We start from the raw sequence: 14,589 nt of genomic DNA on the forward strand, positions 1-14,589 counted from the left end.
AATTGGTAAAATTGGTTTAATATTGCCACAGGTATCGAAGCACAGTGAAAATCTTTGTTCTGCATGCCATTCATCACATCAATACATTAAGGTAGTACAAAGAGAAACAATAACAGGATGTATAATATACTGTTACATTGACAGAGAAAGTCCAATGCAGGTAGACAAATAGGTGTAAGGTCATGATGTGATAGATTGTGAGGACATGAGTCCATCTTATCGTACTAGGGGACCTTTCGATACTCTTAAACAGTGGGATTAAAGCTGTCTTGAGGCATGTGTGCATGGTTTCTTGCTCTTGATTCTTTCGCCTAATGGGAAGGGGAAGAAACAGAATGTCAGCGTTGGGTGTGGTGTTTGCGTTAATGAGGCAGCGAGAAGAGTAGACAGATTCTGTGTAGGTGAGGATGATTTCTGTAATGTGATCAACTGTGGTCACAGCTCTCTATAGTTTCATGCGGTCTCGGGCAGAGCAATTGGCATACGACGACGAGATGCACCCAGATCGGATGCTTTCTATGATGCATCTCTAAAAATTGGTGAGGGTCAAAGAGATAATCCAAGTTCCTTTAGCCTCCTGGTGAAATCGAGGTGTTGGTGAGCTTTCTTGGCTATGGCATCTATATGGTTGGACCAGGACAGAACATTGGTGATGTTCTCTCCTAGGAACTTGACTCATAAAACTCTCTAACTCTACCATTGATGAATACAGGAGTAAGTGCAACACCCCCTCCTGAAGTCAAAGACCAGCTCTTTTTTATTGTTGACATTGAGTGAAATGTTGTTGTCATAACATTGTACAACTATACTGAATATCTCCTTCCTGTCCTCTGACTCATTATTTGAAATTTGACCCACAGCAGTGTTGGCATCTATAACTTGCAGATGGAGTTAAAGCAAAATCTGGCTCAGTTATGAGTGTGTAGGGAGTAAAGTAGTGAGCTGAGGACACAGTCTTGTAGAGGACCAGTGTTGATGATAATCCTGGTGGAAGTGTGCCATCTATCCTTACTGATTGCAGTCTGTTGGTCAGGGTACTCTCTAAAACAAGCAGTATGGTGGTAAACCTCATCTGCACCCTCTCCAAGGTCTTTACGTCCTTCCTGTAATAGAACAAGCAGAAATGCACAATATTCCAAATATGGCCTGATCATAGTTTTATACAGCAGAAATACGACTTCTCACCTTTTATATTCAGTGCACCAGCTGATCGAGGCAAACAATCATTTGGAGGTTTTGACCTGAAACTTCAGTCCTGCTTCCTTCCCCACACTTGTGGCCTGATCTGCTGTGTATTTACAGCATTTTATTTTTTTTAAGATTTCTAGATTCTGTAATTTAAAAAATAAGATTCATCTGAGTTGTGTAAAACAAATAGGGGACAGAGGAGGCCAAATACTCCTGAGCTTGTTCTGCCCTGCAATACAATTGTGGCTGATCTAATCTTAGCTTTACAACCTTTTACATTCCATGCGTCAATTTTTTCATGCGCGAGTTCAGATGCGATTTTTTCACGCATGAGTTCTATATTAACATATTTTTACAAGAATTGAATGAGAGTACAAGTGTTGTATGGCACATCTGAACTCGTGAGTGAAAAAATTGATGCATGGAATGTAAAAGGTTGGCCACCCCTGCTTTACATCCACTGGCTAGCCTATTTCCATAATTCTCAAATCCCCTATGGTCTAAAAAGCTCACTATTGCAGCCTTGAATATGTTCAGCCATTAACAGTATCAAGGGAATGAAGTCACTCTAGTGTGTTGAAAATTTGGGAATGATTTGGGACTGATAACTAGAATCTACAAGTCAACAGTGATCAGAAATCAGTAAAATGAAATGCTCCAGAGAGAAAAATTAGATGAAACAGTAGAAAATAAAACAGTAGATATTAAATTAAAATGCAAGGTGAGCTGAGATGCCTGATAAAGCAAAGCAAAATTGTCAGTATTTTAAAATTTAAAATTTAGTCCATATACCTGCTGCCCATTGTTGAAGGTTTTCATCAGCAGAACATGGACCCAATATTCCCTTCTTTATACATGCATATCCTGCTCTTCAAATAAATCATCCTTGTATTTAATATGTTAAAATTTCTCACAGTGTGGTGTTGTACTCTATGCTTTAATAATTTGGAGTTATTTTAATAAGTGAAGTCGGAATTTTAAAAAATGGTACAAGTGATATTTTACTAGAAAAATAATGATAGAGTTATAGCCTGTATTTTGCATATACATACAGATTGGAAATAATTGTTCCTCTGATTTTCCTATGTGCACTAGCAGAGTGGGGTTGAGGAGGCTGTGGTATGATTTGTCACTTGAAAATCTTTATAATGTTAAATCTTCTGAAGTTCAGTGAGTGCATTCTCTAACATCTAGAAACCCCTCTTTCAGGATTTCCATTAATACCAGCTGCCATTCATGCGGTGGCCAGAACAAAATACTTCAATGACAAGTAAGTTTTTCACTATTAACTCCTTTCTTCCATTTGCTCTGTCATACCTTAAAGGTACCAATAGATGCTAATAAATTCACAAACACCCACAGCATTATTGTAAGTTATCATTTCATGCAAAGCTACAAGTTTGAAATGTAAATTTGCTCTCTGGCAAATGAAAAACTGAGCAACTGATCTTGAATTGCACTGCTGGTGATGGGCATTGAATGGCTGCTGTCAATTATTTCTCCCAGTTTTAAATATTTTTTCTTTCAAAATTTCACTGAGTAATTCTATCTTTATTAATTAGTGCTGATATTCCTTAACTGTTGTCTCCTGAAATCTCTTATAGTTCTTCACATCAATTAAACTGTAAATTATAAAGTATATTTCATAGTTGATTAGGCTATGAATTTAAAATCATAAATGTTTACTATTGTGGTCTTAAATAATAAATTCTAGTAATTTTTCTACCATTAATATCATATATAAGTTTCCAATCCATGTTTCTCTAGCTTATTCTCCACTCCAGGTCATACTTGCTTCTACCAGTCTTCCTGGATAATTTTCACATCTAAAAGAAGATTGAAAAGCACTGTTATCACTTTCAAATGCCTAAATGCAGGGCTCTGCAAATGAGCGAGAAGAGAGAATAGAGAGAGTGAAAACAAAGGAAGGAGGAAGGAAGGAGGGGAAGGAAATAGAGTCATGAAGTCATAGAGCAATACAGCACAGAAACAGTCCCTTCAGCCCACCTAGTCCATACTGAACTATTTTTTCTACCCAATCCCATCGACCTTCACGTGGCCCATAGCTCTCCATACTCCTCACCCATGTACCTATCCAAACTTCACTTAAATGTTGAAGTTGAACCCACATCCACCACTTGCACTGCAGCTCGTTCCACACTCTCACCGCCCTCTAAATGATGTTCTCCCTCATGAGACCCTTAAACATTTCACCTTTCACCCTTAACTTATGACTTCCAGTTCTCAGTGGAACTAGACCTCAACCACAGTGGAAAAAGCCTGCTTGCATTTACCCTATCTATTCCTCCTGAAATTTTATTTATCTCTATCAAATCTCTCTTCATTCTTCTATACTATAGAAAATGAAGTCCTAACCTATTCAACCTTATAAATTGTGTCTGTATCCTTTCAATCTTTTTGTTGATATATTTCCTGTAATTACGTGACCAGAAATTGGCACAATACTCCAAATTAGGCTTCACCAATATATTATACAACACCTTATAATAGATAGAAAATTGCAGAATGTGAATGGGAATAAGGAAAAGAGAAAGAATGGAATGGACATGGAAAAAGAGGAAATGATGAAAGATATAGATAGAAAAACACAAAAGAATTAAAGGAGTAGGAGAGCAGGGAAAGAGGAAAATCAGTTGGCATTGGTAATTGTTCCTAATGACGTTCCCCTGCAACTTCACCTTGACTGAAAGAGTTAGGATGGGAACAGTGCCATATGGTGCAGTATCTGTAAGGAGAATTGAGCTGAGTTGCCAAACTTCTGCAAAAATGGGGCAGGTCAAGCAAATGCTAAAGGAGTTGCAATTCCTTCAAATGAGTGGTGAGTGATGGCAACACCCTGTTTACTCAGAATCATTCTGACACATGAAAAGTAAGTTCAAAGATGTCTTAGAAACTAAAAAGAAAAGTGTGCAAGCTCCAATGAAATGGACACCTGTCCCTTTAACCAATCAGCGAAGGTGTTACACAGCAGTTGACCACAAATCAGAACTTCTGCCTTTTAAGAATGAGCTGAAGTCTAATAATGTCAGAGGAAACTTATTTGGATGCTTTCATGACTTCTCCCATTCTTTTACTGTTTCCTGTGAGCATTTCAGCCAAAAGTAAACCTGCATTCTTAAAATGGTAGTAAGAATCCAGTGACAGTGGGGCACGTCACTTGCAAATTTAAGTTTAGCAGCAGGTGCTGCATTCCTATCATATCGGGTAAAATATCACAGTCATGCAGAGAGGATTATATATCAGCTGATCTGTAACGAATGGACAATGTCAGGAAATAAGGAAAGGGGGGCCGACCACAATGCTTTCCAGCCAGAGAGACTGGAAACCATTTGTTAACACAGTGTTTCTAGTGATTTGTCCATTTCTATACACTGAAAACCTGCACAAAACGTACCTCTATTAAAATTCTGTTATCTTCTCAACCACTCAGATAGCCTGGGATTAAAATGCACTCAGCAAACATTGGCAGATCACTTTGTCAGTACCATACCAGCATCTTTCTAAAGCTGCTCTCAAATGGTCTATTTCACTTTTGGATCGAAGCTAGCTCCAGAGACTGGAACTGAATAGTTCTGGAGGATCCCAAACAGACAACATGAGATTGGTAGCTCCACATAAGTCTGTTACTCCTCCATCACTTTGCAACTCCATAGGCTGCATTGCATTTCTTGTGTGTTTTTTTTTTCATAGTGAAACAGATCTAGGCAGTCTTCCATATGGCAAATTGAATGCCAATACAGTATTTTGGACATTATTTAATTCTTCATGTTGATTTGTTTCTTTTAGGCTACCCCCTTGAGAATAAAATAATTACTTATACTCAGTTTCAGGAAAATGTTTCATTCATGTCTCATGGGATTTTCTAGTTGAAAACCTCTTTGTTTTGTAACTATTATTCATTTCACTGTGTGTCCAGCCATGAGTCAGTCCCTCCTGTATTCATTTTGTGGACAAAATGCTTTCATTGAATTATAAAATCAATCATAAGTGGATGAAAAAGAAAAATGAATCTTTTCTAAAACTGATGAATAATATTTTAAAAAATACTGTTTTCTTTGAATACCTGCCAACATTTGAAATCCAGTGAAGCAGCTACTGTGGCTTTGAGTGGATCAGGCTCAAAGATGAATGCAGTTCAGCAGGGTTCAGCAATCACCAACACTTTATACATCTTACAAACTACTCAGGCTGTTGTCTGCTGTGCTACGTGCATTATGGTGTCCACCAAAGTATTTGTCCAGAGAAAGAATTTCAGCTGTATACCTAAATACTGAAAGACTCATTGATATCACAGATTTGTTAAAAACAATTGAATAAATGCATGAAAGGGAATGAAAGAGATGGATATTTTGATAGAGTTAGAGAAATTAGGGTTGGGCATAATTGTGAAGGGTCTGTCATAGGCTGCACTGCCAGATATAGGTTCAAGGTATCCTGGTATGCTGGTTCCTGAGGCCCAAAAGTACATTGATGCAGCCAGCAATTAGGAGCATTATGACACTGGTTTACATTGAAAGGAGGCTGGTATACAGAAATAAGACTTACTGAAATTGCACTTCATGGGTGCAGTTTTGATAAACTCGTGTCAGAGTCAGTACATTGTTGATTCATAAGATTGATAGCAAGGTTGAGGGGATTGTATAAAAAATGTTGAGTAAAATTGGTCTGTCCTAACTAGAGTTTAGAAGAAAGGGAGGTGATTTTACTGAGAAATACATGAAAATGTTTGGCAGGTACCTGCTGAGTGCCAGATTCCTCAAAATGGAGAGTCTCAGAGTAGGGGTTGTCTATTGAGGAGATAGAGGAGTATAATTTTGGCAATCTTTAGAATTTTTTATGTTAGAAGTCTGTGAATATATTTAGTTTTAAGGTTGATGAATGTTTTGACACCAAGAGTACCGGAGTATACAGTACATACATTGGGTAGGAATGTGGATTTGTGGCATCAGCCAACTTACTGAGTGGGAGAGTGGGCTTAGAAGACCCACCGTGGCTCCTGTTTCTTCCATTTAGATTTATAGTGAGACTTGAGAACAGAAAGGTCTACAGAAAGTGGTGGATTCAGCCTAGTCCATCACAGGCAAAGCCTTCTCCATCATAGAGCACACCTACAAGGAGCACTGTCACAATAAAGCAGCATTCATGATCAAGGATACACATCATCCAGGCCATGCTCTCCTCTCACTTCTGCCATTGGGCAGATGCTACAGGAGCCTTAGGTCCTACACTACCGTGTTCAGGAACAATTATTACCCAACAGTCATCAGGCTCCTCAATCAGCATGGATAACTTCACTCACTTCAACACCAAACTGATTCCACAACCTATGGACTCACTTACAAGAACTCCACAACTCAGCATTATTTATTTATTATTTGCATGAAACGTCCTCCTTTGGACATTCGGTCTTTGTTAAGTATGTTTTTTTTCATTAATTCTATTCTATTTTGTTATTTTCCTGTGAAGGCCTGCAAAAAAATGCATCTCAAAGTACTATATGGTGTCACATACATAATTTGATAATAAATTTACTTTGAACTTTGAAAAACTGAGTAATGTTGTTCCTTTTGAACTACTAATATTGCAAGTGCTACATGAAATATTCCTATGTTATATGGCAAGCTAGCTATTTGAGAATTCTTGTTATTTCATGTTCAGCAGGGTAACTAAGGAATGAAAGGGTGTTTTATTTCCAGATCAGCGCCACGCCGTGATAGAATGGCACAGTGGTGCTTGAGATCTCCATGGGTATTGTAAGCCCTCGGCGCTCACAGAGAGTTATTCCTTAGATTTGGAAAAGTCTTAATGAGAGATTAAATGGATAGAGATAGAGATCTGCTTTATTGCATTTCTATTGGGCAGAATACAGTTTCCATAATTCTGATCTTTGTATATTTTTCCCAGATTATAGTGCCTTACTGGAATTTTAATTGTTAATGCTAACATACAAAATGTTAAATGTATTGTTTAAAAAGACATAAATTCACAATGATATAATTAAGTGCAGGGCACAGTGATGCAGTGGTGCTAATTATGATTGTTTCTGTGACTCAAGTGTACTGTTTCATATAATTAAACACTGTGATCTTCCCTGACCTACTGATTGCAGAACATAAGAGGGAAGCACACCCTACTACTGGTGTAATGTTAATAATAAAATATACTCATTGAAGTATGCATCAGTTTTGCATTCCAATGAAGCATCAAATTAAGCTGAAGTGAGCACTGTGGCGTATTATTACAACTTAATGTTTTGCAAACTAAGGAAGTGTTAAGGAAGCAGTTCCTGTCATTGAAAAAATATGTGAATGATCATTAGAGAGTGAATAAACATTAATTAGTGATTAATTTATCCCATTTTTTTAACCCATGCATGATATATAGAGCACTTCATTTATAATACAGCGCTCATTAGAGAGCTAACCTGATTTCTTACCTGGTGCAATAGGTACTGGTGAGATATTTCTAGAATGTAAAAGTGTTGGCCATTACCCATTATGTACTTCATTTACAATGCTTCACTTTTAAAAAACTGAACTACCATAGCTTAGGGATACATTAATATAGAAATATTTTTGTAATCATTAATTTTTCTGATGCTGGGCCCATAACCTTCAATGGTTTGGCTTTTCTAGTGCTCATCTAAATAATTCTTAAATTTATGAGAACATGTGCCTCCACCTCCCCCTTCATTCCAAATTCCAAGTACTTCTTATTCTTTGTTCCTCTCTCCAACTATATGGGTGAAAAAGTACTTTCTCAAATCAACCTATCCATGCTCCTCATAATTTTGCATACCTCAATCAGGTCTCTTCTACAAAGAAAGGAAACTCCACCTATGCAGTCTTTCCTCATAGCTGAAACATTCCATCTCAGGCACATTCTGGTGAATCCCTGCAGCACAGTGGCATAGTTAGCTCCACAGCATCAGAGATCTGGGTTCCAACCTGATCTCTGGTACTGCCTATGTCCAATGTTTCATGACTATATGGGTGTCCTTCAGACAATCCAATTCCTACTGGTTCAGAGATTAAAAATTGACCACTCTAAATACTACCCAAGTGCAAAGGTAACCGATGTGACCTTAAGAGGGACAGTATTAGAATATAAAGCAAAAATAAATACTGCCAGAAATGGTCAAGGAAGATAAAGAGAAGCAATATTTCAGATGGAAAACCATTCGTCAAGTATGTGGGGAGAACGTGTTACAAGGGGAAAAAATAATAGTGGATGAAAGTGAGTGTTTTGTGAACCAACATAGACACTGGGCTGAAGTGGCCTTCTATGGTGATAGGAGATCTGAAAGTATTATGGAAGATCACACTCGCTTCAGTTTTCATATGCAGCGGACAGAACTACATATAGATCTGTTGCTCAACTAACATTTTATATAATTGTATCATGAACTCCCTGCCTTTATGCTCCACCCCTAACTAATGAAGGCAAGTATCCTATATTCTTTACAAACCACCTTATTTACCTGTGCTACTACCATTAGGAATTCTTTCAAATGTAAACCAATGTCCTACTACTCCTACTTCTTAGGACTCTGTTGTTCATTGTGCACCTACTAGCTTTATGGGTCTTCTCAAAATATATCGCCTGATATTTCCCAGCCCGTTGTATTGTCCTACCACCCTTATCCTAGGAAAGAGTAGTAACGAAATTCACACTGAAATCTATGTTGTAGGCCAGACCAAAGAGAGTAAAATTATTATTACCTTTTTTTATACTTTCTCTGAACACAGTAATCATTCAGCAATGGGAATGAAACCCCCTAACATTAATTCGCAATCTGCAATTGGATCTTCAGGTTTCAATTTCTCTCAGCAGCTGTCTTCCTGGGCTTAATAGGGCATTTCAAGCAAGTTTCCTGTGGAAGCTTCGGAATGCCCCATAAAACATGTAGTGTTATGTTATGGTGAATAAAAGGCAGGAAAAATAGTGACAGGGTCTTGGAATGCAGCTTTCCTGAGATTTATCAATGAAGCAGAAACCCAGATGACTTAAAACATTAACTGTTTCTCTTTCCACAGATGTTGCCTGACCTGCTGAGTGCTTCTAGCTTATTCAGTTTCACCTCCATCCCTAGTTATGTTATGCGTTTCCTACCTTAACCAAATGTGTTCTGGAAAGTCCAAACATTTGTAGACAGGTATCTTTATAATTTTGCTTTAGGCTATGATAATTTCCTCACATAATAATATCTCACTAAATAAGCTCAGCTTGTATTCTTAACCATAAGAAGATCTAATTGCTATTCCTTCTTAGCAAATCGTCACTGGTGTTAATTAACAATTATACCCTAATCTGCTAGTTCCTCACTGAAGAAAGTGACAGAAACATTCCCAAGGAGTGACAAACCATAAGGCTTACAAACAAAAGAAAATCTGCAATTGCTGGAAATCAAAGTAATACACACAAGCTGCTGGAGGAACTCAGCAGGCCAGGCACCATCTATGGAAAGAAGTAAACAGTTGCCGTTTTGGGCTGAAACCTTTCATCAAGACTGCAACAAAGAGATGAGAAGTCAGAGTAAGAAAGTGGGGAAGGGGAGGAAGAAGTACAAGGTTGTCAGAGATAGGAAAACGATGAGAGGGGGAGTTGTGAAGTAAACAGATGAGAAGTTGATTGGTGAAAGAGATAATGGGCTGGAGAAGGGGAAATCTGATAGGAGAGGACAGAAGGCCATAGAGGAAAGGGAAGGGAGAGGAGCACCAGAGGGAGGTAACCAGAGCAAGCAGATAAGGTGAGAGGGAAATGGTGAAGGAGACAGGAGGGGCAATTACCAGAAGTTTGACAGTTGTGACAAGTTCATAAGTAATAGTATTTACAGAATGTTTCATACACAATTATAGCCACCTATTATATAAGAGTTATTACATTTTATAAGAGTTGTTACAATTGTGGCATTGAATTAAAGCAATTAGAAACCATAGAAACCATAGAAACTACAGCACAGAAACAGGCCTTTTGGCCCTCCTTGGCTGTGCCGAACCATTTTCTGCCTAGTCCCACTGACCTGCACACGGACCATAACCCTCCATACACCTCCCATCCATATATCTGTCCAATTTATTCTTAAATGTTAAAAAAGAACCCGCATTTACCACCTCGTCTGGCAGCTCATTCCATACTCCCACCACTCTCTGTGTGAAGAAGCCCCCCCTAATGTTCCCTTTAAACTTTTCCCCCCTCACCCTAAACCCATGTCCTCTGGTTTTTTTCTCCCCTTGCCTCAGTGGAAAAAGCCTGCTTGCATTCACTCTATCTATACCCATCATAATTTTATATACCTCTATCAAATCTCCCCTCATTCTTCTACGCTCCAGGGAATAAAGTCCCAACCTATTCAAACTTTCTCTGTAACTGAGTTTCTCAAGTCCCGGCAACGTCCTTGTAAACCTTCTCTGCACTCTTTCAACGTTATTTATATCCTTCCTGTAATTTGGTGACCAAAACTGAACACAATACTCCAGATTCGGCCTCACCAATGCCTTATACAACCTCATCATAACATTCCAGCTCTTATACTCAATACTTTGATTAATAAAGGCCAATGTACCAAATTGGTCAGGAATATGACATACTTTCATTCTTATTCAGGTGCAAAGTTATCCTCCCACTAGTTACAGACTCACTGCTGTAGGTTTATCTTTGTCCCAGGTTTCCTGGTCCACATACAGTATACTAAGGATACTTGTTTCCTCAAGCTTTTGCATACGTGACCTTAATGCTCCAACAAGCTGCTGTGCTGTATGAATCACTGTAATTACGATTTGGGTTGGGTTGAAGTTCAATCTCCTCGGAAACCTGTCTTAAGGCGCATACTTGGCCTTCGGGTGATGATTTTGGTGATTTGTAGTTTACTAGGGATAGTATATTATCTTTCCACTTTATCCATATTATGTTTCATTAAGAATGTAACTTGTTCTTACAGACTAATCTTACTGCTCTGTATTGTCTGACATGAAGATTTTTGATGTTAGAGGGGGAAAGCAAATGCTGATGAATAAAAGCAAAATGAAGAAAGTGAGGGGGAAGAAAAGGAATGTAACTTTTAAAGCAAATGGCTGGACAGAAATAATCTGTTTTACGACCCTGTCAAAACTGAAAGTTACAAATGAAGCTTGTATGTCTTTGACGAGGACTTGATCGCTTATCTTTTCATCAAAAGCAAAGTGAGACAAGGCTGCCCATCAGTTTGAAGATTCAAATATTAAATCTGGCTTCAGCCTATTTGAAAAACCTGTACATTATCGAGCAGATATTTCTATTTTGAATTGGTATCATCTTGACACAAGATCACTTCAGTGGAACTTTGCAGAAGCACTAAGCCACTTATAGTTCTGTCACCTCTTTAGACATAAATGTCATTGTATTTGACTTTCATATTTCCATTTTGATTTCTTGCAGTTGCTGGATAAGTGTTGAAACATACCTGCTTTACATAGTGCACGCCCCGATTGTTGCAGCATTGTTGGTAAGGATTTCAATTCAATGGTTAATATACAGTTGTGTGGCTACAGTAATGATACTTGTAGCAAAGTACTATGATGAATAATTTTGCAGGAAGTGCTTAACCTTCTAAAACATAAATATGTTTCTGGCCTTGGCCATATAATCTCTTTAGTAAATCCATACAATTACAAGAATCACCATACTAGCTATAAATAACCTTGGAGTCAAAGTTACATTTTTTTTATTGCTTTTGGCCCTATATATCAATGGAGTGGTGTAGCTTGGGCTAAACGCCAAGATACACCATACCTGATAACACCAGAATGAGGGAGCTCTATCTTAAGTATAATCTCAGGTTCTCATGCAGATGGGGCAATATTGTTGCCACTCTGTGTTACCAATAGACAGAAAGGGCCTACAGAAAATGACTGAATCTTCTGGAAGTAGGGAGACCATATTCTTTATCCAAGTTTCACCATATGACTATGGGCACGTTCAGTAGAGACTCAGTCCACAACAGTTCGCGTAAGTATTTCAAGGTCATATTGAGACCCAAATTATTAGGTCCAATTTCATCTGCTCAATCTCCAAATTTAAGATTGGAGAGTATAAGAACAACTCTGCATCTTCAGGGTGAATTTATCAATCACTCAAATATATGCAACTTTTTTTTAAAAAGAGGCTCTCATGATTTGTTCAAACTGAAAAAAATCAGACATTCAGAAAATTGTTGATAGACCAGTATATTGTCATCAATGGTGGTTTTAATTCTGTTGTTTCTATTAGCAAGATATCCAATAAAAGAAGTAATTTAAACAAAGATACAGTGCTTGATGTTTCCAGCTGGAGATGTATTATTTGAAGGTTTGTCAGTTTGTGGTCACCACTCATGAGCATTACAGTATTTTTCTTTGAAGTGCACTCAATTAGCATACCAAGGATCATTTACAAGTTCAGGGTACATCAGGAAGTCTTAGTCACCATCAATGACTATCATAAATTCCAGCATTAGTTTCCTATGTTTTTCAAACATTTACTTCAAAGATTTTAAACATTATGTGCATAATTCTTTTCATTTAACAACTGTCTTTAGGCAAAGTTCCCTGCTGGAAGTTGAAACACATAATGGCACTACTGCTCTTGAGCTGCTGGACTCTGTATTGCAACTCAAGCTTAAACTGTTGTGCTGACAACAGGGACTCTGCACAAACTGCATTCAGATGGTTTCTACCAGTTTCTGGTGAATAAGATGACCATTTGAAAAACAGCATGAATACTTTGGAATATCTTGTTTTAATCTCAGTTGCTGCACTAAGTAGAGTCTTCAACATTGAACAACTTTTAAATAGTCCTGTCCACTGGGACGTTTGATCTCAGATACAGTCTGTAATACCCAGTAAGCTGCTTGATTAGAATATTTGATTCAATTGATAAATCAGGCTGATACTGTGGTAAGCATATTTCCCACATAGTGCTTGGTATCGTTCATCTTGCTCAGCTCAGTGTAGTATAAGATATTAATGGATGACAGAAAATGGAAATGGAAGGGGGTTTGCAACATATAAAATATGTAAGGATACTCAAGCAAAGTCTAGAACACTTGGAAGAGGAGCCAAATTTGTACCTTGGTGGGAGAACGGCAATAATGATTCATTGGGTGTGCATAGACCTAAATAGGATAACCATTTATCCATCATTCAATTCAGACTTTTTGTTCAAACAATCCATTCAGATTCCACATCTGAAACTCTCAGATACCCTGAAACCCTGCCTTTATGCTCCACCCCTAACTAATGAAGGCAAGTATCCTATATTCTTTACAAACCACCTTATTTACCTGTGCTACTACCATTAGGAATTCTTTCAAATGTAAACCAATGTCCTACTACTCCTACTTCTTAGGACCCTGTTGTTCATTGTGCACCTACTAGTTTTATTGGTCTTCTCAAAATATATCACCTGATATTTCCCAGCCTGTTGTATTGTCCTACCACCCTTATCCTAGGAAAGAGTAGAAATGAAATTCACACTGAAGTCTATGTTGTAGGCCAGGCTAAAGAGAGTAAAATTATTATTACTTTTTTTTATACTTTCTCTGAACACAGTAATCATTCAGCAATGGGAATGAAACCCCCTAACATTAATTCGCAATCTGCAATTGGATCTTCAGGTTTCAATTTCTCTCAGCAGCTGTCTTCCTGGGCTTAATGGGGCATTTCAAGCAAGTTTCCTCTTTTGAGAGATTAAAAAGATAGAAGGTGTTTTATTTTGCACAAAAAAAATTAACTACTTCTAGTAGCCCATAATCTAGCTAATAATTCTGTAGTCGAATCTTGTCCTCTTATGTGCCTGGTTAGGAATAACATGGCTCGCATGCATGGGATTTCTTTGTTGGTGGACTGCTTAATTGAGAATATTATCCATTGCGTATTAATTCTTCATTTTCCAATGCATGCCATCCTATTCTCCAGACTCTGTTGACATCTAATTGCATCTCCTAGTGCATGAGATATACAGTGTTCAAGATACCTTGCAATCCTGTTAATGATAAACCTTCCCTCATCAGACATTGCTAGTCACATATTCATAATTCCAATGTTGCCCTCTTTTCCTCTGCCCAGTGAGATTCAGCTATCAAATTTTACCTCTCCAGGCCTACCCTGAGTATTTTTAACAAAGCCTTGTAGATCATAAAACCATAAGGTATAGGAGTAGAATTAGGCCATCTGGCCCATCGAATCTGCTCCGCCTTTCAATCTTGGCTGATCCTTTTTTTCCTATATCCTCCTCAACCCCCGTTCCCAGCCTTCTTCCTGTAACCTTTGATGCCATGTCCAATCAAGAAACTATCAATCTCTGCCTTAAATACACCCATCGACCTGGTATCCACAGCTGCATGTGGCAACAAATTCCATAAAG

At 38.0% G+C, this 14,589-nt stretch overlaps 1 protein-coding gene across 2 annotated transcripts in view; it reads left to right on the top strand.

The window, feature by feature from the left end:
- Positions 1 to 14,589, top strand: part of calcr (calcitonin receptor) — a 282,986-nt gene that overhangs the window by 227,150 nt on the left and 41,247 nt on the right. For both annotated transcript variants that reach the window (XM_072252000.1, XM_072251999.1), the window contains exons 9-10: positions 2,398 to 2,458; positions 11,626 to 11,692. In XM_072252000.1, coding sequence (XP_072108101.1) covers positions 2,398 to 2,458; positions 11,626 to 11,692 — 128 coding nt within the window. The remainder of the gene's footprint in view (positions 1 to 2,397; positions 2,459 to 11,625; positions 11,693 to 14,589) is intronic.

This window comes from Mobula birostris, chromosome 3 (assembly GCF_030028105.1).
Source record: "Mobula birostris isolate sMobBir1 chromosome 3, sMobBir1.hap1, whole genome shotgun sequence".
In the NCBI taxonomy this organism is placed as follows: Eukaryota; Metazoa; Chordata; class Chondrichthyes; order Myliobatiformes; family Myliobatidae; genus Mobula; species Mobula birostris.